The sequence below is a fragment of the Eutrema salsugineum genome, unplaced genomic scaffold (assembly GCF_000478725.1).
Source record: "Eutrema salsugineum unplaced genomic scaffold, Eutsalg1_0 scaffold_16, whole genome shotgun sequence".
Taxonomy (NCBI): domain Eukaryota; kingdom Viridiplantae; phylum Streptophyta; class Magnoliopsida; order Brassicales; family Brassicaceae; genus Eutrema; species Eutrema salsugineum.
Window position 1 is genome coordinate 2,959,095 of NW_006256858.1, and position 26,862 is coordinate 2,985,956.

Here is a 26,862-nt window from a genome sequence, read left to right on the forward strand (position 1 = left end):
AGAAGAAGAAGACGAAGATGTTGAAGAAGAAGAATTCAAAGATGACATGTGATAAAGAAGAAGAAGTTAAACTCAAAGACGAAAAAGAGCAAGATGATGGTGCTGATGAAGAACAACTCGGTAAAATACAATGAGGAAGATACTAAGTATGAGAATGTAAAGATGACGAAAGAGATTAAGAAAACTTAAAGAATAAGAAGACAAAGAAGACAAACACGATAGATTATGAAAAAGATGGATAGTGCAAAATACCAAAAAAGGGTAATGATAAAAAGAGAGAAAGTTAAAGTAGAATAAGAAAACCAAAAGATTAAGAAACATAAGTGGAAGAAGAATAAACTCAGAAAATGATGTAGACAAAGTATAATAAGGTCCAGATGATGTATAAAATTTTTAAAAAGATAAAAAAATGAACAAAAAGACGAGGTGTTAATGTGGGAAAAAAAAAAGAATAATGAGTTGGAGAATAAGAAGATTGTGAAAAGGAAGTCAAAGAAGAGGAAAAAGAAGAAAGAAGAAAAAAAATGAAAGATTAAGAAGAATAATTAGATGAAGACAAAGTATAGGAGGAAGAAAACATAGATTAGATAAGTAAGAAAAAGTCAAAAGAAAAAAACCTAAGATGACAAAAATCAAAAAACAAAAGAAGGAGAATTCAAAGAAGACAAAGATGATAAGGAAGAAGAAGAAGAAGTAGAACTCGAAAATGATGAAGTAGAAGATGAAAAAAAATAAAAAATAAAGAAGATGAGGAAGAAAACTAAAAGTTAATGAAGTAGAACTCAGAAAGTAAAACTTTTATATCTTGACAGAATTTTTTTGGTTACTATAATTTAAAACTACAAATAATTAAAGAGAATAGTATAATATGTATACATAATCAAAACTAAATACATAATAATTTGGTTTCATCGTTTTTGTAGTTCCACATTCAACTATAACAATTAGAGAATTAAACATTTTTAGATCATGAAATAATTTGACAATTGGTTATAATGTAGTTTTGAATAATAAACTAATAACGTTTTTCTATAAAAAGACTAAAAAATCATGTGCGCTTCAAGATATTTATAAATGTTTTAAATCCAAAGCGTGTGGAAATGTTGCCAAAGAAGGTTCTAACGATTGAAGACGTATTCTCTAATCGTATCTTCAAATCAATCATTTACAAACTCAACAAATAATATAGGTTTAACATTCTTATGGGTTACGAACATGTAATATCTGTATTCGAAAAATCACTCCTATTATAATATAGGTTTAACATTCTTAGGGGTTACGAACATGTAATATCTGTATTTGAAAAATCACTCCTATTATAATATATCAACGATTTGTAGCGAATGGTTTAGAGAATACACTCTTTTGGAGATTTTAATTTTAAAATCATCATTGAAAAGTCTACAGAATAATGAAATTTTAACATGAATAATTGTACAAATTAATTATCTATAAATTTAATATGTAATTATAATTATGTATTTTTTGTATAAATAGAAATTTTTATATTTAAAAGAATCTAAAGAGATTTCACTACATGTATTTTAAAAAAAAACTTATTAATGTATTTTCATTAAGGATCTAATACCGTTTATTTTTTAATTTTTTACTTTACGTTTAATGTTATATATAATAAAGTTATGTCAATTAAAATTAACATCAGCAATTTATAGCAAATGTATGTAGAGACTTTTAAAAAATTTTAATTTCAAAAGAATCAATTACAAATCTAAATAGTAATGAAATTAAAAAATGAATAATTAAATTTAATATTTTATGTAATTCTAGAGTATTATGCCCGTGTGCCGCAAACAATTCTGATGGAGATACTGTTCAGAAAATAACTTTCATCATTACAGATCTCGAGTAAGCAATATTTTCTTTCATGATCACTATAACTTGGTAATAAAGTTTATAACTTTTATTGTTAAATCGAAGGGATTTGAAATTGAAATGTATCTTACGTGTGGAATTTGCTGCTAACATCAAAGAAAGAAGCAAATGATTCATTCGTCCTCTTGCAGTTTGTGTTTAAACAATTAGAGCGTAAAGAAAAAAGAAGGTATGGGTCATGAAGCATATGTCATTATTATCTTCATTAATTTCATAAATGTTTTATTTTGCATGTATAGTTCTTACTGATCGTTTTATGTATATAGATAAAATAACTATCCATGCTCATGATGCAATTGGTTTTTCCCGTCTTCTCTTTGCTCCTACTACAGATGATGTCCTAATTTTCAAAAGAAAATAAGTAATCCGACAATGATATTGAGAATATTTTTTATATATACAATAACCTTTAAATACATATGTGTCTCTTAAGTTCAGGATTCGAAACAAGTTTAACATGACAGAGACGCAAGTTGGAACAAGCACAAAAAAAGACCTCTGAACAAGATCGTTTGATTATGATGGAGTTTTAATTTTTATCTCTTTAAATTCCATGCAACAAGACTGAATATCATTGTATAAGCTACATTTCTTTTTCTCATGATAAGGCTTTCTATCTTATGTTATGTTGAATCTTTCTATTTTATTTGATATTTCTTTTATTAGATTTTCCTTGCATTTGGTTATAGTTTAGTATAGTACTTCTTATATTACGTTATATATATATATCCACTAAATTTATACAGTAGAGACATTTATTATAGTACTTTTTATATTACGTTATATATATATATATCTATTTATAAATGTAGATGATTGTTAAATAACGTTAATACGTGGGCTATATGAATCAATTTAGAATAATAAATAATTTGTATTTGGTTATCGTTTCATATAGTACTTCTTATATTATATTATATATATCCACTAAAGTTATACAGTATAGACATTTAATATAGTACTTCTTATATTATGTTATATATATATATCTATTTATAAGTGTAGACGATTGTTAAATAACGTTAATACATGGATTATATGAATCAATTTAGAATAATAAATAATTCAATAAATTTTTGTAATTTATGGATATCTAATATTTTAGTTTCAACTATTGAAAATAGAGAATGTCACGTATATATTAGAAAAACTTTCTAAATCTGATAAAAAAATTACAAAATATGTTAAGTAAAGAATTTGATATAATCAAATTATAACAAAATTTGTATAGTAATTATGCCCACGCGCCGCAGGCAGGTACCTAGTTATTTATTTAAAATTCTACTTGAAAAGCCTTTAAATCAAGTAACTTAAACTTGTATAAGTAGTATATTTTTTATATATAAAAAATAAATTTCTAATTAAAACAGTGATAATGGAGATTTTAATATCATGGTGGTTTATTTTTGTTGTTAATGGAAATTTTTAAAAAAAAAATTTTCAACCATAATATTAGGATTTGGAAACTTTTTTTAATTTTTAAATATTGATATGGATGCCTTAAAAACAATATGGCTAAACTGTTATTAATAATAGAATAGTTTAAATTACAAATTTTCCTATATTTTTTTGTATTACCAATGTAATTTTATAATTTAAAAACTTTTTAAGTTTTAATTATTGATGTGGACTCAAAACATTGACCTTTTAAATCTTATGCGGATATCTTTGGAGGCATACAACTTTAGCTTTTATTTTTCTATAAATATATTTTTTGTTAACAATACAGTTTTAAAATTGGAAAATTTTCTTAATTTTAAATATTGATATGAACCAATAGAATTGAAATTTTAAATCCTATGTGGACACTCTTAGAGGCATATAGCTTCAGATTTTATTTTTAATATATTTAGATATTAACGCTGGAACATCCCACACGAGTCCTGTTGCGGCAAGTGATTTTGGTTTCTCCTCCATGTTTTGAGGCTTACGGAATGTATTCTGATACTGTTTGGTTCAGCTAATTGTTACCTTTGTGGTTCAGGTTGGATTGCTAAACCCTTGTCAGATGCCTATTCCAAAGATTTTTCTCGGATACCTCAGTCTCTTTCGCCTTAATGCGGAACCTTTTTCTCTATTTTTAGTAGTTCATTTTTCAAAATTTTTGGGTATCAATCACTTGATATGTTTCTCGGATTACTTGAAATTTATCATTCTTTTCAAATCTGGTGGGAAAACTTTAGAGATTTTACGGTTTCTTTTTCAATATTAAAGTATAGTGGCTTTGTTTTCATCATATTCTTTTTAATTTAGCTAATAGTTAAGCATATAGTTTAATCAAATTGGTTCTTAATTTTATATTGTAATATTCTTTAATGAAACCTAACTCTATTTTTTGCTTTTTTTAATTAAAATGGTTGTACACACATAAAAAAAAAAAAATTTATTATAGTTATGTGACAAAAATTTGGATGCTAACGTAGAAGTCTCTAAATATATATGTATACATATGTAAATAAATTTTAATATTTTATTTGTTCTTAGTTATTTATATAATTGAAACATATAATTTAAATTTTCCTATTTTAAAATTATTTATTTATTTTATTACTATTAATATAAATTGTATATATAATTTATTCATCTTTAATAATTTTTTAAACAATAATAGAATTTAGAAATTTTTTTACTTTTAATGTTGAGATGGACCAATAAAAAATTATACCAAATTTCTTTATTCAACAATAATATTAGAATTTGTAAATTTCTTAATTTCCTTATTTAACACTAATATTAAAATTTGGAAATGTTCTTAATTTTGAATGATGATGTGGACCAATAAAATTGTTTATTTTCTTATTTAACAATAATATTAAAATTTTTATTAGTATAAGATCCTCCTAATATTAAACATGTGCTTCCTTTTAATTCGGTGAGATACAGGTCGATCTCACAACCACACGAGAAGGACAAAATATAAGGTCTAGGCCCTAGCTAGGGTTAAGTTTTCAATTATGGCAGAAGCCGAACGTCCTCAGAAAATTGAAAAGAGAGTTTGTGAAGACAGAATCAGTTCGTTGTCTGACGATTTGCTCATATAGATATTATTGCGTGTTCCTACCAAAGATGCGGTGGCGATCACGTTTTTGTCTAGACGATGGCAATTTGTATGGAGGATGTTGCCAAGACTTGACTATCAAGAAACCAAAAACAGTGACGCAGAAAGCAAGAGCGTTTGGTGGTTACTTGATCAGTCCATGCGATTATAGGATGCACCAATACTAGAACGTTTGTGTATTAAACTCGGTCCACAATGTCCTGTTGATGTTGATGTTGATGTTGTAAACTGGGTTGCAAAAGCAGTTGATCGTCGCATACGTCGGCTAGTTTTTCATCTCCTTTGGAAAAGCGAGCCAATTAGATTGCCTAAGAGCCTTTACACTTGCAAAACGCTTAAGATATTGGCTCTCTCCAAAAAAAATTACCGTGGATGTTCCGTCTCCGATCTCTCTCCCATCACTCGAAGTACTTACTCTTCGCCATGTTGTGTACAAAGACGAAGATTCTCATGTTAGGCTTTTGGCAGGTTGCCCCACTCTCAAGAGTCTAATGGTGGTTGGGCTAGTTGGTGTAAATGATAATGTTATAAATTTCAGTCTGAAAGTGCCTTCTTTACGGAGGTTAGTGTATATACATACGTTTCAAGAAGATGAAGATGATACTGATAGGTCGTTGGTTATAGACACCCCGGAATTAGCGTCTTTAGAGATCCAAGACTTTATGGCGCACTCTTGCTCGATTGAGTATATGCCTCGTCTTGCTAAAGCAATTATTAAAGTTGATTTTGACCTCAATGGCAACTTTCGGAGATCTCTTTCTTCGATCAAGCATCTGACCTTAGTTTTCCACAGTACAATGGTTCCCTGGTCTAACACTGTTAACTACTCTGGGCTTATACAGTGTAGTATAGTTCTGTGTGACACAGACTTGTGTGAATCACTTGTGGTTTTGCTCTCTCATTGTCCTAACCTAAAAGCTTTGCGGTCAACTGTGTACCAGTGGTTGACCAAGACATTGAATGGAACCAGCCGAGTTCTGTTCCCAAATGCTTGTCGTCTAGTCTCGAGATCTTTGGATGGAAAGGATATGAAGGAAGAGAAAATGAAAAACAACTCGTAAGATACATTTTAGAAAACTCCAAATGTTTAAAGAAGGCCGGAATCTCGCCGAACTCAAACTTGAGTGCTGAAGAGACACTGAAGATGACAGAGGAGTTCAAATCCATGCATAAGGTTTCTGTGTGTCAATTCTCTAATCGAATCTTATTTAGAGGTATCTTATTTAGAGGTTCGTATTGTGATTGGTGACCAATAACTTCGTCTGTATGCCACAAGATTTTTTTTCTCTCTTTCTAAATTTATGATATTCAGTTTGGATTTTGTTTTGCTATTCCATTGCTTTGGAATATGGAAAAAGGAAAAGAATATGAAAATGAACTCATAAGGCACCTTCTAGAAAACTTCTAAGTGTTTGGAGAGGCTCTCTGCACAAGTGTTCATTAGACTTTTGTATAATGGTCAATAACTTTTGTCATTTTGTCTGAAGATGATGTAGGCGAGTAGTTTCTCAAATTTTCTTCATAACTAAAATAACGAGGAATGAGATTAAATACTCGAGAGGACAATAATCCTCCGATTTTCTGACAACTTTCAAAAGTATTCGAAAACTATCAGCAAGTGAAGAGAGCAGAGAGATTCATTCTCTGCTCTCTTTAAGTAGTGAGTTCCATTATTGCGCTTACAATATCTCCATCATGACCCTTGAGTGCCTTAACCGCTTTGCTACGCGAAACTCCAGCCTGAGTCATGACCAAATCAATGTCACGAGCCTCCACACCGGTCTCATCAACTTCCTCTTCATCTTCTTCCGCTTGCGCTTCTACTGTGGCTGTAGATGCCTCTGCTCTCTGAGACATGGCTCCAGTTTCAGGCATCCTAAACTGTTGAGCGGCTTGTGTTTGAAGCTGCGAGCTCAAGTCCTCGATTTTGGCCTCACCGAATATAACGTAGGTCTCTGAATGTGGGCTCTTGAAGACATCAGGCTTTGAGATGAAGAAGAGTACCTGGCCAACATTAAGGACGTCTATGGTTAGAATCTTAGACGCGTAAAAAATACATCTTTAAGGGTAGTGAAAACAGAGAAACGTTTTTGGGTTTTACGTTTTTGGTTCTTTTGATGGTCACTCGGCTAACACCTGTGACTGGTTTCATACCGAGCTTCAACATTGCCTTCCTGCTCTTCTTTTCACTTCTGCTCTGCTTTGAATTTCCACTTACACCTACGCAGAAACTTCAATCCATTTAAAGAAAAATTCGGATCTCTGTAATAATAATTACTCATGAGTTATTTCTCAAACTGAAAGAAAAAAGAGGCAAATTTCTCATCAGAAATGTGATTCATATGCCATTGTGCCAAACATCTATATGTTAAGCAAAACTATATCACTTCCACCATTTCTAACTATTGGAGGATCAAAACGCAAACACAACTTCACCATTTCTAAAGAACTATCAGGAAACTTATTAGCAGAGGAAGAATTACCTTGAGCGTCTGCGTCTGCGTCGTCGTCTTCATCTTCTTCGTCATCATCATCATCTTCTTCGTCGTCTTTCACATCTTCTACAATCGGTTCATCAGTCTGAAAATTGCCACCGAGGGTAAGATTTACACACATTGAACGCAAAAACCATGACAAATTAAAGAAAATACAAAACCGTCCCAAGAAAGTCTCACCTGAAGCTTCTTCTCGAGCTCTTCAGCGATGGAAGAAGCAGCCACTGGATGCTCAGGTTGTCCATCGGCGGATTCAGTGACCACTGCAGGAGGAGACATTGCTTCAAGAGAGATTTCTGGATAAGACGATCGGTGCGGTGAGACTGAGAGTGACGACGACGACTTGGGAAAATCTTTGGATTTTGTTATGTCGCTTCTTAATGGGCCTTTATTAGGCTTTTCTGTTTTAAAACCGGATCGAATTTTATAAATCATTTATATGTGGGGCGCGCATGATATTCAAGTGCCCGAGTCAAAGTAGAATGCCAGGGAGTTCATAAACCATAACTCGATCGGAACAAATAGAGACTAGACATAACGTAAGCCCTAAATTTCCGTTTCGGCCTCTTGTTTTCGCTCTCTCTCTCTCTGTTATTTACGTTTGACTCAAGCAAGCTAGCTACAATGGCCATGGGTGAGCTCGCATGTACATACGCCGCTCTTATTCTCCACGATGATGGAATCGACGTCACTGTTACGCTATCGTTAGTACTTTTATCTTGCCTTCTCGGTTTAACTTTTGTATAAACTTTTTTTTTTTCTGGCTTAATAAATCTGTTTTGGTGTTAAAACCTCTTATACATTGGTTCCATATGTGTACTTGACAATTGAAGCTGATATTTGCATCTGACAATTGAAGATGATCTCGTCATGAACGCTGGTGCTGGTGGCTCTGCTTCTGCTGCTCCCATGGCCGTATCTTCCTCTGCCCCTGCAGCTGGAGGAGCCACTCAAGAAGCCCCAGCTTCTGAGCAGAAGAAGAAGGTATTGTATTACTCTCTCCTTCCAAGTTTTTCATAAACTTTTTTTATCAATTTATAAACACTAATCTATGGTCTTGATGTATCATCTTTAGGAGGAAGCCAAGGAAGAGAGTGAGGATGATATGGTATTTGGCTTGTTTGACTAGAAAGAAAAGCTTTGGTCCTTTGGTATTTTCTCTTATCATTTTGTTTTATCATTTTGTTCTATAAGCAATCTACAATGTTTAGGCGACTTAATTTTATGATTTTCGAAATTTGGAGACTTTCTTTTATATGTAGAAACAATGCAGTTTTAGTCTAGTGTTTTTTACGTGGCACATGTTTATCATCTCAGTCTCATGACCTTCGGGCCTTTTGTAACGACTTCTCAGCTTTTCCGCTCGCTAAGCAAAAACGTGAATAATTTTGTTTTTATTTGATTTAATTTGCACATGATTCTCTAATTTGGTAATTATAACTGTAACACCGGACCACCATTTTGAAAATTAGAGATGGTCGGCTATAAGAAAAACTATCTATGGAAGGAAAAGTATATGCCTTTCTTTTTCTTAATCTACAAAGACCAATGACTTAAACGGGTTTGGTTGATTTATCATACTGGCCAATATGTCTGTAATTTGGAATTACACAATAATCTGTCACATAAGACCACCATTAATAGAAGAAACACTAATTATACAATATATGGCTGAAAACTATATCACCTTTTAAAAACTGCTTTCTTAGTCTTATGATGAATCGCAACATACTCCAAAGTCACAAAACAAAAGAATCGAATTAGAAAAAACATTAAAACAAAGATTCATTACAATAAGTAACCCTACGCCAAGTCTATAAACTCGTACCGGACACTAGTTCCTTGATCTTCACATGGCAACTCGAAACGACAAAGCGGACAAACATGACTGGTCTCAAACCACTTTACGATACACCCATCGTCAAATTCATGTCCACAGGGCAAAGTCACAACTCTTCCGCCATTGGTAAACTCTTCCAAACAAATTGTGCACTCTTCCAAGCTAATCTTCATGCATATGTTCTTCTCCTTTTTAATCTTCTTGTTGTATATTTTCCTGGTTAGGGATTTGACCACGAGCTTGCTAGCTGGTCGAAATCGGGTATTACTGGGCTCATCGAACGAGACTTGAGCCACTTGTTCAATCTGAGACTGAGATTCTTCATCATCAACATCATCGAGATAATCAGGAACAAGATCCAACCGAACATCTAAAGCACAGTTATGAGAATACTCGGTGCTTGTGGGACGAGTTAACTCATCAACATAGACAATTAGCTTTAGCAACGCATCAGAAATATCATCCTCGTTGATTCCTGCTTCCATCAAGAAATATTCCAAGGCTTCTTTGCTTTCACAAACGTCGCCCACATCGTCGTTGATGAAGTCTTTGACAAACGTCGGCAGAGTCGTGAATGTTGGGTTGTGATCATATTCACCAAGGATCCTTACCGTGATTCTGATTTTGCCAGCATCTTCTGGTTCAGGATCGTTATCGATGTCGTGATACAACTCGGCTCGCATGACTACTTTACTCAATCACTGTCGACCAGCCTAACAAAGAGGGTTCTGCATAGAGCTCTTATAGACAAACACGATTGCCACCTTTCGTCTTCCTTCCAAGATTTTCATCCATGAACCATATCTATATATATGTTATTAATATACAATATATAGACTGTAAATATTTTTTCCCTTTTTATAAGATAATATAGGACACATACCTTTGTTTCCACAAAAAGCTTAGATTAAATTATTTATTTTTAAATTAATTTGTTTCATTTTTAGATTTGAATTTGAATTTCTACGGTTAATCAAATCTAATGAAAATATGAGTTTAATATTGCAAGAAAGTATTGATTTCTTTCTATTTAGGGCAAGAGCTAGGTATTACACCTTTTTTTATTATTATTTGATTTTAAAAGTCTACATAAATTCTTTTTGCGTCTTACATATATATATCGGTGCTTCAAGGGTTTTTCTAAGACACCATTGATATTAAAAATTTCAATAGTACTTTTAAATTTCATATTCCAAAGCAGTTTAGCGTTTGGCTTTGAGAACCCGATCAGGAGGAGGAAAACCAAGCAATAAATATTTACTTTGGTATATTATTCTTGCATGTTGTGATTCATTTGACATGGATGTGAAAAAAAAAAATTATTAATGAAATGATTAGTTTAGAAGAACATATTCTAATGGATAATTGATTAGAAGGTTTTCTTTTTTACATAAGGTATGTCTACAAAAATATCACTTTATATAATATTATCTATCGAAAATAACATTTACATGAGTGGTTTTTGATAGATTTTTGTTCGTAAGAGAAAATCATTTTCAGCACATTTGATGGATATGGCCATCGAAATTTATTTTTCTTGTAATGCAAATGAGTGAAGTATAATATCAAGAATGAGGTTAAAAATGAATTCAAATCAATTAAAAAAATTTGCTTTGCAAGTTCAACATTAGAGAAATAAAGGATTACATACCACCATTCTAGGCACAAATGGAGCTCTAATTTTGGGACTCATAAATTCGAGTCGACTAAACAGGAGTTGCCTTTTAAACAAAGAGATAAATAAAATACCAAAACAAATAAAGCTTATAGCTAAACGAGCTGTATACCATGGGATATGCCTCACTCTCTTCCTTAGCCTCCTAAGACCAGGTCCATTAGAGGGTCTTTCTCGAATTTGGGCACAAAATCATAGGCATTTTGGGTTTTTTAAAAAAGAAAAAAGGCCCAACTCGGAAGGGGCAATTCATCCCGTCGACCCTGAAGACTCCGGATGCGAACCATGTGGTATCCGTCGATAGGCTGTGAAAAAAAAAAACCGCAAAAAAAAACATTTTCTCTTTCTCCGATTTTCTTCTTCTCTCGTTCGTGTTCTTTGGCGATTCAGGGCGATTCCGTCGTCACCGCCTGTTCCGTAGATTATTCCCGGTGGAGGTGTAATCCGAACATCGATCTTCCGTCCCCATAGTCCTGGTAAGCTTCGGTTCCTTGTAGTTTTATGTTTTGATTTCGATTTCGCGATTCTAGGGTTTGCGATTTTTGGGGGAAAAAAATCGGGTTGAAATCGGGTATTTTTTTGTTCGATTTCGGTGGATTAGAGGTTCGACGGTTGTCTCTGGTACCCCAAATCTAGTATTCGGTACGAATTTAGTAGATTTGCAAACCCTAGATTCATTTGAAATTAGGGTTTTCGAAATTTTTTTCAAATTTTGGGGCTTTCATCTGGGATTGAAATTGGCGTCTAATTCGTTCAATTAAACCGTAATATCCTTATTTCGAATACGATTTCTTAATAAGGATATTCAAACTGGGTCACTCTCAATACATTATCAAGAATTGTGTGTATCTTAAAAGCCATTTGCTTCTTATTTGTTGTTTGCTATATGGTATTTTGCTATATGATTGGCTTCTTAGTTGTTGTTTGCTATATGGTTATATGAACTGGTTAATCGCTTATGAGTTTTTGGTTGAAATGGTTACTCATTTGTTGTTTGCTATATATTAGTAGATGATATGATCATATTGCATAAGGTCATATCATATTGTAATCGTGTGAGTTCATAAAATATTGGTGATCAATCAGGGGTTTTTTTGGGGGATTGATGGTTCATTACGAGATTTAGGCTTTGCTTGTCTTGCATTTCTTTATTTTGTTAGAACCGTCAAGGCTGATAGTGGGTCGATCAAAATGTTATTGTGCACTTACTGGGGCTTATCGAATGTGATTAACGATCGGGATTTGAATCATTTGGTGGCTTTGTTTTCAAGTATTGTTTTAGGGTTTACTATGCCACAGTACTGGGAGAGAGCCATAACGATACAGCAAAAGGAAATAGAGAAGGTTAAGAGCCCGCTCTACAGGGCAGGCCCCATTGATGGAAAGTTGTCGTATTGGGAGGCTGTGATTTTCGGACCAGCCGAATCGCCTTATTCTGGAGGAGTCTAAAGTCGGCTTGGACTTTCCTCCAGATTACCCGTTCAAGCCACTCAAGGTATTTCCTCTAGAATACCCGTTCTCATATTTTCTCTTCCACTAAAACGGTTCTCATATTTTCTCATATTGTCTCTGCAGGTCTTCTTCACAACCAAGCTCTTTCACCCCAACGTAGGAGAGCGTGGACATATCTTCCTTCGGATGCTGACTGTCGACCGCTTCTCGCCCATTCACACCATCCATACTATTCTCAGTAAACTTCATGAGATGCTCACAAACCCTGAAATAGATGAGGGGGACTATTACGATGAAGCCAAAGCGAAGCTCTATAAAGAAGATAAGGCGGGGTTCGATCAGCGTGCTCGGGAATGTACTTTGGAGCACGCTGGGCCTTGAAATTTTTTTTCACTCTTTCTTTATGTAAAACTACTTGTATAACTCTTGTTTTACAGTTTTCAAGTGGGATTTTGTCTTTGTAAAACATTCAATTTATTTCTTTAAAAAAATATTTTTTTTTTTTCGGGATGAACCCCAAAATGGAGTTCACTACTGAACCATATTTTCACCCGAATTCTTCCCAACCCACCTAAACCGAAAAATATTGCTTTTTAATGCTGATGAACCCCTCTATGGAGTTTACTACTGGACATGCTCTAAGATGATAAATCACAAGATAGAAAAAAAAATCAATCCAGTAGTCAAGAATGAAACTGTGAAGAAATAATTATATTCACATTTAGACCCAAAAATAAAAACCCCATAGATTAGTGTTCATAAGATGTGCATAGATCAGTGTTTATAAAAGGGTTGAAGGAGGGACAATAATACCTTCTTTTTCGTCCGTAGCTGATGAGAAGTTAGAAGCCAAGCTATATATTTAGTTAGTGCTGTTATAAAGTCTTATGAAACCCTAAGCACTTACGTACATAGGCTTTACATCGTCAACGTGGTTTAAAAAGGTGTAAATGTATTGATTCTTAACGAATTCAATTCCATGGATCCTAACTCTTACGGTAGTGTTCCTCCCCAGATTGTAGTAGAAAATATAGAAAGGATCAGATATAATGAACGGTGAAAACACAAGTTCACTGTTATCAGTCATCCCCACAAAGTGATAGTACCGGCTGGTATCCACAGCAAAATCTTTCCAAAAAAGCGACAATATGTAGGTTTTAACCGACCATTTATGTTTCTCAGCATCATCTAGAACCCGCAACTCAAGACTTGTACTTCTTCCACATAAATAGCCATTCATATTAAACTGAATTGCACCTAATTCACCCTTGTAATTCATCAGAGTTAAAGGGTACGTTACACTGATTTCCAGAGATTTGAAATGTTCAGACTTAACATCAAAGCAAACGATGATCCAAGCATTTGCAAGCCCGTTTTTTTTGATAAGCTGTATAATACAAAACTCCATCGATACATATCCCATCACAATCAGGCAATTGGTGTAAGGAACATTCAATCATTCTCCAAGACAGTTTTCCTGTTCCTAATGTCAAAACTTGATGCTCCCCGGAGTGTTGACGATTTCGTGTAAAAATTACTGACATGCTCAATACCTTAAATTCTTTATTGATTGGATCATACCCTAAGTAGTTTCTCACACGAACCCTCCCTTTTCTCACTTTGGGTATTGTTATGGACTGTCAGGACAGGGTTACATATGACCATCGCCTTTGAATCATTACATCCACGTTTGATCCGTACACCTTTAGGAAAAACCAAGCCACGGACAGGTCGATGGATCCAAAACGAACACATTCTGGTGGGGATACGCATGTGATTATCGACAATGATCACGTCATGAGACAAGTTCTGGTCTGGATCTTGACGTTGAGGTGCCGAGAAGAAGAACCACTTACCGTCAACTTGGAAGGTGAACAAGAGACGCGGACGGTCCGAAGAGAATGTCAAGAACAGGTCGGTGAAATCTGGACGGCAGAGAATGGAAGCCCATTGCTTGGACACGCAACGAAACCTCAGTATAGATTTTGCTGGTAATCTCAAGAATATCTCAATCAATATATCAATTGGTATCTGCTCTGATGAGTACTCAACTGATGTCGAACAAAAATCCATCAAAAACCACTCGTGTAAATGTTTTTGGATAGATAATATTTTCGTAGACATACCTTATGTAAAAAAACCTTCTAATCAATTATCCATTAGAATATGTTCTTCTAATCTAAACTAATCATTTATTAATAATTTTTTTTACATCCATTTCAAATGAATTACAACAACATGCAAGAATAAAATGATTGAGACATTGTTAAACCGCCAAAGTAAATATTTATTGCTTGGTTTTCCTCCTCCTGATCGGGTTCTCATCAGAGCCAAACGCTAAACCATTTTGGAATATAAAATTTAAAAGTACTTTTGAAATTTTTAATATCAATGGTGTCTTAAAAAACCCTTAAAGCACCGATATATATATATATATAAGATGCAAAAGGAATTCACGTAAGACTTCTAAAATCAAATAATGATAAAAAAAAATATAATAACTAGCTCTTGCCCTAAATAGAAAGAAATCAATACTTTCTTGCAATATTATACTCACATTTTCATTAGATTTGACTAACCGTAGAAATTCACATTTAAATCTAAAAGCAAAACAAATTAATTTAAAAATAAATAATTTAAACTAAGCTTTTTGTGGAAACAAAGGTATGAGTCATATATTATCTTATAAAAAGGGAAAAAATATTTACAGTCTATATATTGTATATAAATAACATATATCAAGATATGGTGCATGAATAAAAATCTTGGAAGGAAGACTAAAGGTGGCAATCGTGTTTGTCTATAAGAGCTCTATCTATCTACTAGGGGTTTCGTATTCATTTTCATGCAATATGTCTGGAGTAGGTCGTTCCATCCCAAGAGATCTTGTCATTGAGATTCTCTCGAGATTGCCTGTGAAATCCATCGCAAGGTTTCGGTGCGTTTCGAAGCGATGGGCTTCGACTCTCTACCATCCAGACTTCACGGATCTGTTCCTGAAAAAGTCTTTGGCTCGTCCTCGTCTTTTCTTCGTCGTCAAACTCAGAGGTAAGTTTGTCTTCTTCTCGACACCTCTACCTCTAAATCCAGACCAAAACTCGTCGTCTCCTTTAGTTGCCGATCTTCACATGAGTTTCTCCACGGAAGATTCTTATTCCGGGGTTACTCCTCCTGTCTGCGGATGGCTATGTAGTAAAGTTAAGAATCCAGTGATGTGTAACCCTAGCACTGGACAGTTCATAACTTTACCCAAAGTGACGTTGACGGGAACTGTGCATACCTATTTGGGGTATGATCCGATCAACAAACTATTCAAGGTACTGTGCGTGTCCGAGGATGGTTGTCGAGTTTTGACGTTTGGAAATGGAGACATGTCATGGAGAATGATCGATTGTCCGATTCCCCATTCCCCTTTACGTAATGAGATATGCATCAATGGAGTTTTGTACTATGCGGCTGCATCAACCGTAGAGGGCATGCCGCCTTATCTGATAGTTTGCTTTGATGTTAGGTTTGAAAATTTCACGTTTCTAGTTGTGAACATTAAGATTTGGAATTCAAATCTGATCAATTGCAATGGAAAATTGGGAGCAGTTCTCCCTGATTCCTTCTTTTGCTTCACTCGACGTAGTACAAGTCTTCAACTGTGGGTTCTTGAAGATGTCGAGAATCAGAAGTGGTCGAAGCATAGCCATGTATTTCCGCCTTTGTGGAGGGATATTGTTGGGGAGCTTAACATTGTTGGGATGACTGGTACAGGTGAATTTGTGTTTGCCCCAAACGCTCAACTCAACCCCTACATTTTCTTCTACAATGTGGTGAGGAACACTGTCAGAAGAGTAAGAGTCCAAATCCAGTTAGGAGCTTTAGCTTCTAAGTATGGCAAGATCTACACATTTGTGGACCATGTTCAAGATGTGAAGCTTATGGAAGCGCCTAGGAGTTCATAGGACTTTTCAACAGTCCATAAGCGTTGCGTCTATCTCATTTCTTGTATTGTTCTTTGTATGGCTATTTTATGTTTACTTTGAAAAACTTCATCTCTTGGAAACTGTGTCCATGAGAATCAATGATTATTGTAAGCAATTGTTTTAGCTATTTAATCTTTTTTCTTTTCATTAGCAAGCAACTTTGTGTCTTCGTTAATTCTACTACGTACCTTAGTTATAGACATCATTAAAGGAAGAATTTTATTCATATGATTGAACTCCGTGCTCTAAGTAAGAACTTGGTGAAGCATGTAACAAAGAGGATTCTCACGATCCACAATCCCATCGCAATATATACAATGACACTGAAGAAGAGTAAAAATTATTAACTGATAGCACTTGAAATATATATATTCCCTGTGGGAAAATCATAATTTTTTGAAGGTGTAACAAGACAAATCATCTCTGGTTCTATATTCAAAGACGGCACATTATCTTAGGATGTAGATTTGGCGGTGTTGGAATTAAATGTAATTCATAAATTATCACTAGAAGTCTCAATAGAACAGAATTAAACCATGTGAGACAAAAGATGGGAGTTGAAATCTGAAAGATATGTGAGTTAATATCATATGATGGCTCAGGAATTAAGGGTTTCTAATATCAAAACTGATGGAACGGAAGGAAACTAATGATACTTATACTTCCTGATCACCATTTTTTGTTGTTGTTGATAAAATGTGAATTATGTATCAAAAAATGAAAAAGCTCTCTTTACAATAGTTCGGTGGAGCAAAATATTTTGTAAAAGGTCCAAAATAATAAAATTCTAAATTTTAGTTATATTCAATTCAGTTAAATGTTAAATTAAAATATATAATTTAATGAACACTTAGTAGGTGATTGGTAGTCACTTTTCTTCAACAGCCTTAATCAAAGCATATATCCAATATATATCCAAGCAAATCATTTACAAGTTCAAGTCTACAACCCAACCAATCATCCGTTAATATTGGTATTTACTGTTCAGCCTGATTCATGTTGAATTCCCAACACTTTCAAAAGATAATTCTCTTGTGAGATCATCGAACTGCCCATGTTTGTTTTTCTCTAACCATTTTAATGGCGAGAATATGTCTTATATCACCAAAATCTTTCAAATCAAACTCTGACTTGAGAAAAAACTTGAGTTTCGTAACCATGGAAGCAATCCGTAATCATCTTCATAAAGTAGTAGATATAAATATAGGGATTAGGATCACTTTCCAACTTTCTGTAATAAACATGTACGTCAAAATAACTTCTTCAGTAACCACTTTTTCTGCAAAAACTCATTTGTTCCATTGTCGATGTGATAGTTTTTATATACAAATCGATATTTTCCTAAACATACCTTATTTTAAAAAAAAAAAATTCTAATCAACAAAGCCTTCAGGTTTATCCATTAGAAATGGCAAATGAGAAGGCTCTTTAATTTTCTTTCAAAAGCACTAGTAGAATTCTTAATATCAATGGTGTCTTCCAAAAACCCATGCATATAGCACGGATATATATGTAAGAAGTAAAAGGAAGTCACGTAGGACTTCTAAACTCAAATAAAAAAAGAAAAGTTTAACACCAAGCATCTAGCCCTAAAAAGAGAAGAAATCAATACTTTCTTGCAATAGATTAAACTCATAATTATAATTTATACTAGATTTGATAACCAGTAGAAATTCACATTGAAATCTAAAAATAATAAAAAATTAAACAAAGCTTTGTGTGGAAAAAACATATGAGTCATATATAGTCTTATAAAAAGAAAAAATATATATTTACTGTCTAAATATTGTATAGAAATAAGATACATTTACATATATATATACATATATATAGATATGGATAAAATCGTGGAACAAAACCAAAGGTGGTAAACGTGTTTGGGTATTCGAACTCTAGAGGTTTCATTACAACTTCATGTAATGTCCGCCATGGAAAAACAAAAGGGTCACGTCTCCAAGGATGAGGTTAGCTTAAACACCCCTTCAATGAACGCATTAGGAGAAAACTCTGGTTCGATGATACCAACTGATCTCATCGTTGAGATACTCTCGAGATTGCCTGCAAAATCCATAGCCAGGTTTCGTTGTGTGTCAAAGGACTGGTCGTTCATTCTCTGCCGTCAAAATTTCACCGATCTGTTCTTGAAGATGTCTTCTGCTCGTCCGCGTCTTTTGTTCATCTTAGAACTCAAACGTAAGTTTCTCTTTTTCTCGACACCTCAGCCCCTAAATCCAGACCAGAACTCATCTCCTATAGTTCTCGATCGTCACATGAGTGTCTCCACCGAAGATTCTTTTTACGGGGTTACTCGTCCTGTATGCGGATGGCTCTGTAGTAAAGATAAGAATATAATGATCTGTAACCCTAGCACAGGACAGTGCATAACTTTACCCAAAGTGACATTAACGGACCGACTTACGGTGTATACCTATTTGGGGTATGATCCTATTGACAAATTGTTCAAGGTATTGCACGTGTCCAAGGATGGCTATCGAGCTTTAACATTTGATAATGAAGAAATGTTATGGAGAATGATCGATTGTTCGATTCCCCATAGGCCATTACCTACTGGAAATGGCATATGCATCAATGGAGTTTTGTACTACATAGTTATGGGCTTAGAACATTTTATGGTAGCTTGCTTTGATATTAGGTTCGAAAAGTTCACGTTTCTAGCTGTGGACGTTCCCATTTTGAAGGCAAAACTGATCAATTACAATGGAAAATTGGGCGCAGTTCTCCCTGCTGATTCGGTTTCTTTTTTCGAAGGAAATACTACAAGTTTTGAACTATGGGTTTTAGGCGAGAATCAGAAGTGGTCGAAGCATATCTATGTATTGCCACCATTGTGGAGGGATGTTGTTGGGAATAAAACCATGCTACACATTGTTGGGATGAGTGGTACAGGTGACTTTGTGTTTGCCCCAGATTATCATCAATTGGACCCCTACATTTTCTTCTACAATGTGGCGAGGAACACTGTCGTAAGAGTCGAGATCCAATTAGGAACTGAAGCTTCTAAGTCTCGCAAGATCCACACATTCGTGGACCATGTACAAGATGTGAAGCTTATGGAAACGCTTAGGAGGAGTTCATAGGACTTTATAACGGTCCTAAGTGTTGCGTTCATCTCATTTCGTGTTGGTAACGATATGATTGTTCATTAGATGGCCATTTTAATTTATGTTTACTTTGACTTCAAAACTTTATCTCATTATGGAAACTGTGTTCATGAGAATCAGTGGCTGTTGTAAGCTACTGTTTGAACTATTTAAAACATTTTTTTTCATCAGCAAGCCACTTTGTGTCTTTGTTAATATATTCTACTACATTAGTTATATACATACTTTACACGACGAACCTACAAGCATGTAACAAAGATGATTCTCACGAATCCACAGGCCCATCACAATATATACAATGTCGACAATGAAGAAGATAAGAAGAAAAATTATTTGATTACACTTGAAATCAATATATACTCCTTGTAATTATCTCTCTGTGGATAAATCATGACCTTTATCTTTGGCTATGTTGGAATAAAAGTAATTGATAATAAAAATCACTAGAACTAGGAACATAATTAAACTCTGTGAGACAAAAGATGGATAATTGAAGGGTTTTTGCTAAAAATAACCTAAAACTTGATTTTGAATACAAAAGTAAACCCCTGAAAAAACATTTGGCAGAAATAACCTAAAAGAGTAGTGAAAAGACCATTTAATCCTGTATGAGTAAACAAAAAACGGATGTTCTAATTACTGTTTACATCCTGGCGAAGTCTAATAAAGAGAGAAAGAAGTCTACTATTAGACTTCGTTTATCGAAATGAAGTCTACTAAGTAATTAAATCTGGAAATTTAATTTTAAAATTTAGAAAATATTATTTTGGTATCAAAATTACATTTATAAATTCCGTAATTGTAACCCAAATGTACATAAATTATTTTTTCATATTGATAAATAGAAATTTATGTTTTTAAATTAAGAAGAAGAAAATCTATTATTTAGGTTTTAAAATTTGTAGACTTCTATATAAAAGTCTGCTAAACCGAATAAATTAATCTTTATCGAGAATTAAACCGAAATTGAACCAAAAAAATGAATTTAATCAAAATTTTAACCAAAATTGAACCAACATAAATTTATCTTAACCGGAAATTTTATCCTACTATATAAACGAACAAATCCTAATAAAACCCTAATCTTATCCAAAAGAGATTCTAAAACGGCGCTTTCTCCGCCTCTCCGTCGCCTCTCTCACCATTTTTTTCGAAGCTCACTGGTGTCCTCCCTCGTAAGTAGAGAGTAACTTAGCATCTCAATCCGGTCTCCACGATGGCAAATCAAGCAGCTTCTGTGGTGGCTCCAGCAAGACCACCGTCGATGTTTTGGCCGCTCAGGTAATATGAAAAACCATTCTTTAAATTTCTTTCTCGTTGCATTCATCAAGCTTTACTCTAATAGTATATGTGAGGTTTTATTATTGATTTCAACCTCTAGTCTTAGCTCTTTAACCTGAACTTCTTAGATCAATTAACCTTGATACTTAGTTTGTTTTGTTGATTTCAAGCAAGACACAAGAAATTTGGTAACCCAGTTCCCTTTCGGTACGTCTGGGGAGAGACAGCACTCTCAATCCACTATAGCAATCAAAAGATAATAAGAATTTAGTACAACCGTGATTTTCTTCTTCTAAGCTTTCTCTTATGTCTCTCTTTCTAATCTTTTCAGATATTCCCAAAGGAGAGCACAAACCCTTAAGACAAAAGCAAGAAGAATCACTAACGCCAAACTCCACACAGTAACCGCAACTTTGGAGACGAAGAACCGTAGAAGAACTTTTTACCAAATTCTCTCTCTGTTTTCCTCTTCTCTTCTTTTCGCTACATCCTTTTTCAAAACCCTCGTCTCTTCTTATATACCAGGTTAAGACATGAGAATGGGCCTTAGCATCAGCCCAATAAATCACTTTCAAATCTGTACGTGACTTTTGTTGGACTTAAACCCACTCACATATTAACACGTGAGAAGAAACATTGGCCCATGTGAATAATTGAGACTATCTGCTCACAGTATAAACTGATTCTTCTCTCTCAATCTGTTTTATTTTCTTCAAAACCTTGGAATATTGAGGCTACTTTTCCTTCGTCGGTTGAAGAAGATTTTGTGTTGGATGGTGGTGGTGACCGGCCGGAAGAAGAAAGCCGGTTCGGTTCTGGTTTATCTGAATGTATACGATCTCACACCCATCAATGGCTACGCTTACTGGTTAGGACTCTCTCATTTTTTTGGATCTACCACTCTGGTGTTGAAGGTATCACCTTTCTCTCTCAATTTTTGGGCTTCAATTTCAGGGCTTTATTGCTATCATCTCTATTTTAGAACAGAAAGTCTGGGGTTTTTTGGATTTTTGTTTCCAAAGTTGACTTCTCTTATCTCTTTGCCAACTGTAAAATGAAAAAAAAGCTTGCGTTTTTGGATTGGTTGGAATCTTGTAATGCAAATATTTTACTCCTACTGTTTCAGTCATACTTTATTATCGTAAAGACTTGAAAAATTGTTACTTTGCTTGTGTTTGTTTTGCTTGCGTCATTTCTTGAAGTGTTGGTTATCCAATGATGAGTTGGTGATAATTCTTTTAATCTGTCGTTTTGGTTTATCCTTTTCCAGGTATGATTACTCTGGTTATGGTCAGTCTACTGGAAAGGTGAGCTTTCTAACATTTTATGACTGGATCTAGCTGTATTACATTAGATACCAAACATTGTTTCTAACATTGTTTCTAGAAATTTAAATTGACCGGTTTCATGTTACATTAGATTCCAAAATTGGAAAACTTTTGACCCATTTTATATGACTGCTCTTCTGATTTTCTATGACTAATTGACCAGAACCGGGTTTTATATGACTTTTAAAATTGGTTTTGTGATTTATATGTCCTTCCAAAATGAAGGATGTTTATGACTGGATATAGTTGTATTCCTTCTTTTTTTTTTTGTACATCGCTTTATCTATTCTTTAAACCCTCTAAAGTTCTGTTTGGTTTTGGTGTGTGAGGGCTTGTGAATGTTAATAAATGTTAATCATGGATTGGTTATTGAATTAGAAGTTGCTATTGTTCTCTTTTGCCAGCCGGTTCTTGCAGTGTAGAGGTCCATATGCTAAGAGGAGGCAGCCATTGGTAGATTCTACGGTTGTGTCAAAGATGCGACAATGTCTCGGCACGCCAGAGTGTATGAATGTTTTGTTGGATAGTAATTCTCTTATTTGTGTGTCTAATATGTAATGATCATAAAACTTTTTTGTATCTTTAACAAGTTGTAACGGTCATAAACATGTATTTATCTAACTCTCTAATAATTACAAGCTTGATTTTTGATATATAACTTGTTTATTTCCCTGTCCCAAATAGAAAAATATCGACAGATGATCATTATACTACATGAGAATAAGTGAGTTTTGATAAGATCAGAATATCAGATTTCAAATTGATGTTATTGTATGGAGATTTTCTTTGTTTATCTTTTTAAGGGGTATGATAACAAGCCGTAAACATGATCGAAACTTTTGAATGTACATAACAAAATACTTGCACATATTGTCTTTACTAAGTATCCACGAAGATATGTTAAAATAAGCTTATGTCACTTTATCAACTTGTGTGACTTAATTTTGTATGTACTATAAATGTTAACTTGTAAACAAGAATACAAAAGCACTGCATAAAATACAAGTTCTCTTCCATCTCCTATTCTCAATTGAACTATTCTACATTAGAAAAGACAAAAAAATCATATTAGTAAACATAATTATAAACCACATTATGGCAAACACATACAACACAAATTTTTCTAGCTATTAGACTTCTCGTGCAGACTTCATCCGTAGACTACTGGAGAATACTATTGTTACAAGTTAATTAGCTTATAATTCAAAAAATTCGATTCCACAATAATTATCGATATAAATCAAATTAAAGCCATTGAGTAATTCAATCAATTGCTAACACGCATGTCAAAACCTAAAAATTATTAAAAAAACGTTATAAATATTTAAGATATGCGTTTTTAAAATAAATACAAAAAGTAGACTTCCTAATTAGACTTCCTTAGTAGACTTCAGGAGAAGTCTACTGAAGTCTACTTTTATAAGCTAAGTAGCTTAAAAATCAAAACTTCTGATTCAACAATAAATATCGAATGAAATGAAATGAAATTCACTGGGTAGTTCAATCACTTACTAAAAAACATATCTAATCCAAAAAGTAAAAAAAAAAATATTTTATAAATTTGCCTAACACGCGTTTTTAAAAAAACTGCAATAAGTAGATTTCTACAGTAGACTTCAAACGTAGACTGGAGGAGAAGTCTACTTTTTCATAGTGAAGTCTACTAAAGAAGTCTACTAGAAACGTAGATCGGATCAAACGTAGACTGGAGGAGAAGTCTACTAAAGAAGTCCAATCCATTGACTTTTCCTTCAGTAGACTTCAGAAGTAGACTTCCGGCCAAAAAGGTTACTTTAGCATTTGACTGATGCATTGACTAACAAAGTAGACTTCTATTGTAGACTTCATGTACGAGTAGACTTCTCTGACAGTCTACTTTTGAAGTCTACTTTTTCAATAGAAGTCTACATAAAAAAATAGGTTATTTTTGCAATTGAATTTTTGAGTAGACTTCACTGTGAAGTCTACTCAAAAATAGATTCCTTCTAAGTTTGACCGAAAAATATAAGTAGACTTCTTTAGTCTACAAACTGTAGACTTCTTTGGGAAGTCTACTGAAGTTTTCGGAATTTTTTGAATTTTTTATTTTTTAAAAAACTGTAGTCAAACACTAAAATGACCTATACATTTTTGGTCAAACTACAAAAGTAACTTAAACGTAGACTTCTTATGCAGACGTAAACAGTAGACTTCATAAGGAAGTCTATATTAAAAAGTCAAAATATGGTCAACTACAAAAATAACCTCTTTTCTTTCGTAGACTTCTTATGCCTTCAAACGAAGTCTACTAGGCTTTTTTTTGTTTTCAAAGGATATCGAGTAGACTTCTCGTGCAGTTAATGAAGTCTACTTTTAAGAAGTCAATTGCAAAAATAACCTTATGTTGACTAGTAGACTTCATTTTGAAGTCTACTTTCGCGATACAGATATAGATATTACCAAAATTGAAGTATATCATTAATTTGACCCCAAAAAAAAAACAACCCAAGTCTTGATTAAGCTGAAATCACCAAAAATGCATAACCTTTGACATTGTAACTCAGCCCAGAAATTTTAGAGAAGAAATTAGGAAAGAATATAGAAGGTTCTGAGTGTATGAGCTCTCATATTAACTTATTACAACTTTAAAATTGGTTGAGAAGCATTTATTCTATTTTTGGGGTTGTTCATGGTGGTTGAAGGTATTGAAGAAGATGTCATTATTGTAATAAAAAAGGTTTTAGGAGGTTCAAGGAGACTTTAGCCAATATTTAAAAATCGAAATAATGGGTTTATAATGGCATTTTCGTTAATATCTTGAGTGAGAAGGATAGAATTGTGAAAAAATGGCAAAAGTTGGAGAGAGAAAAAAAGAGGTTAGTTTGGTGTTTGACTTTGAAATTCAGGTTAAATCTGAAACTCTCCCATAGTTGAAATTTGAAAGATATGTGAGCCAATCGCTTTTGTACTGGACGTGAGTTGGAATTCAAGAAAAATGAAATAAGTAAATTTGTAAATTAACATGTTTAGATTACAAAAATTGTCAAAATATAAGATGATTTTCTTTTATCTATACTATTAAAAGAGAATGGTGTTTTGTGTCCAAACAGAATTTTTATTTGGTTTTATACTATTTTTTTAGATAACCGTTAGTTCTGTTACCAAAAAAAAATATTGATTTAAATTTAGATTTACCAAAAAATTTAATTTAGTGTAATATTAATAAAATAATATTTTTTAAATATCTAATTTATTATAAATCCGAAAATTTAGTTTTTAATTTAGATTTGTTATAGATTTCTTTAAATATAAATTATATATATTATCAAAAATTCTAAAAAATTATTATTATATCTTTACAAAAATACTAACCCAGATATTTAATTTAGATTTAATTTATATATTCATATTTAAATAATATTTTCCATAACAGAGATGAAAATGATATATTATTGTATATTTTTATTAAATAAGTTTAAATCTTAAATATTTAAACTTAAATAATATTTAAAATATACAAATAATATAAACGTATATATTTAATGTTTTAATAATATCAGTTATTTTTGGATTAATATAAATAAACATGTTATAATGACGTTTTTTTAGTTGTGGTACTTTTCAGATTAATATGAATGGACATGTTAGAATAATATTTTTCTAATCGCGGTCATATATAATACTAGAAAAAATAAATCAATATAAACAAATTATATTTAAACAAAAATATTTTTTTATTACTTATTAACAAATTTATATATAAACAAAAACAAAAATAAAAATTCAATTAAATAAATAAAAAATAGTTTTCCTGCGGATGCAATGGATAGAATCTAGTAAAACATTAAAAAAAACTTGTAACTTCTGTGATAATCTATCCTTTTCTAGGTAAATTCTAATCGAGCAGTAAAAAAATCTGAAATACTGTGAATTTTATGGAAACATCCATAACATAACAAGATAGTACAATTACCACTAGAACAAAATCAGAAACTCTGCAAAGTACATAACTGCCAGAAATAATTCCTAGGAAAAAGATAAACATAACTAGAAATAAGACAAAAATACTTTATTAGGTCTGGTGCGGACTATTCAAATGGACTGAAATCAAATGCCCATATCTATATAAGTGACCACGAATAATGTCTTGTAATTTCGCATAGCAAGTGGATTGAACTTAAAAATGTATTGTAATTTCGCATAGCAAGTGGATCGTAAAAATTTACATTGAAATCTAAAAGAAAAAAAAATTAATATAATTCAGTTTTTTGTGGAAACAAAGATATGAGTCATATATAATCTCATAATAAAGAAAAAAAATATTTATAGTCTAAAAATTTGTAGATAAATAACATTTATGTAGATATTTTGACCAAAAAAATAAAATAACATATATGTAGATATGATATTAAATAAAAATCTTGGAAGGAAGATGAAAGGTGGCAATTGTGTTTTACTATTAGAATTTGGAGCTCTATATTAATATATATCTATTAGGCTTTTCGTTTTATATTTTCATGCAAATTGTATGTCACCTGCCATGAAAAAACTTAAAAAGGGCCGGGTCATCACGTCTCCAAGGATGAGAGTAGCCTCACCATCCTTTCAATGAATGGAGTAGGTGGTTCGATCCCAACAGATATCATCGTTGTGATACTGTCAAAGTAGTTGCCTGTGAAATCCATTGCAAGGTTCCGCTGCGTTTCGAAAAGATATTTTCAAGAACAGATCCGTGAAATCTCGACGGAGGAGAATCGAAGCCCATCGC

General features: G+C 33.0%; 7 protein-coding genes and 1 pseudogene across 7 annotated transcripts; 5 read left to right on the forward strand and 3 right to left on the reverse strand.

Annotated features, from left to right (window-relative positions):
* Nucleotides 1-4,847: 4,847 nt before the first annotated feature.
* Nucleotides 4,848-6,200, forward strand: LOC18021503 (putative F-box/FBD/LRR-repeat protein At3g49480). The gene is given in 3 exon segments (XM_024157827.1): nucleotides 4,848-5,306; nucleotides 5,308-5,868; nucleotides 5,871-6,200. Coding segments are annotated over 3 exon segments (1,350 nt in total).
* Nucleotides 6,201-6,456: 256 nt separating this feature from the next.
* Nucleotides 6,457-7,780, reverse strand: LOC18021504 (nascent polypeptide-associated complex subunit alpha-like protein 2). The gene is made up of 4 exons (XM_006404072.2): nucleotides 7,627-7,780; nucleotides 7,435-7,531; nucleotides 7,053-7,171; nucleotides 6,457-6,955 (listed from the first exon to the last, which is right to left on the reverse strand). The coding sequence occupies exons 1-4, from the start codon at nucleotides 7,723-7,725 to the stop codon at nucleotides 6,605-6,607; spliced, it is 666 nt and encodes a 221-aa protein (XP_006404135.1). The 5' UTR covers nucleotides 7,726-7,780; the 3' UTR covers nucleotides 6,457-6,604.
* Nucleotides 7,781-8,070: 290 nt separating this feature from the next.
* On the forward strand, nucleotides 8,071-8,575 carry LOC112087765 (annotated as a pseudogene).
* A 674-nt stretch (nucleotides 8,576-9,249) lies between these two features.
* Nucleotides 9,250-9,969, reverse strand: LOC18021505 (E3 ubiquitin-protein ligase RNF181). The gene has a single exon (XM_006404073.1). It carries the CDS (start codon nucleotides 9,967-9,969, stop codon nucleotides 9,250-9,252), a length of 720 nt encoding a protein of 239 aa, XP_006404136.1.
* A 2,282-nt stretch (nucleotides 9,970-12,251) lies between these two features.
* LOC112087820 (ubiquitin-conjugating enzyme E2 29-like) lies at nucleotides 12,252-12,794 on the forward strand. The gene is made up of 3 exons (XM_024157828.1): nucleotides 12,252-12,305; nucleotides 12,382-12,456; nucleotides 12,537-12,794. The coding sequence occupies exons 1-3, from the start codon at nucleotides 12,252-12,254 to the stop codon at nucleotides 12,792-12,794; spliced, it is 387 nt and encodes a 128-aa protein (XP_024013596.1).
* Nucleotides 12,795-13,308: 514 nt separating this feature from the next.
* Nucleotides 13,309-14,486, reverse strand: LOC18021506 (F-box protein At3g49450). The gene is made up of 3 exons (XM_024157829.1): nucleotides 14,033-14,486; nucleotides 13,812-13,950; nucleotides 13,309-13,714 (listed from the first exon to the last, which is right to left on the reverse strand). Exons 1-3 carry the CDS (start codon nucleotides 14,484-14,486, stop codon nucleotides 13,309-13,311), a joined length of 999 nt encoding a protein of 332 aa, XP_024013597.1.
* Nucleotides 14,487-15,265: 779 nt separating this feature from the next.
* On the forward strand, nucleotides 15,266-16,363 carry LOC18021507 (F-box protein DOR). The gene has a single exon (XM_006404075.1). The coding sequence runs from the start codon at nucleotides 15,266-15,268 to the stop codon at nucleotides 16,361-16,363; it is 1,098 nt and encodes a 365-aa protein (XP_006404138.1).
* Nucleotides 16,364-18,312: 1,949 nt separating this feature from the next.
* Nucleotides 18,313-19,482, forward strand: LOC18021508 (putative F-box protein At2g19630). The gene has a single exon (XM_006404076.1). It carries the CDS (start codon nucleotides 18,313-18,315, stop codon nucleotides 19,480-19,482), a length of 1,170 nt encoding a protein of 389 aa, XP_006404139.1.
* Nucleotides 19,483-26,862: the final 7,380 nt, after the last annotated feature.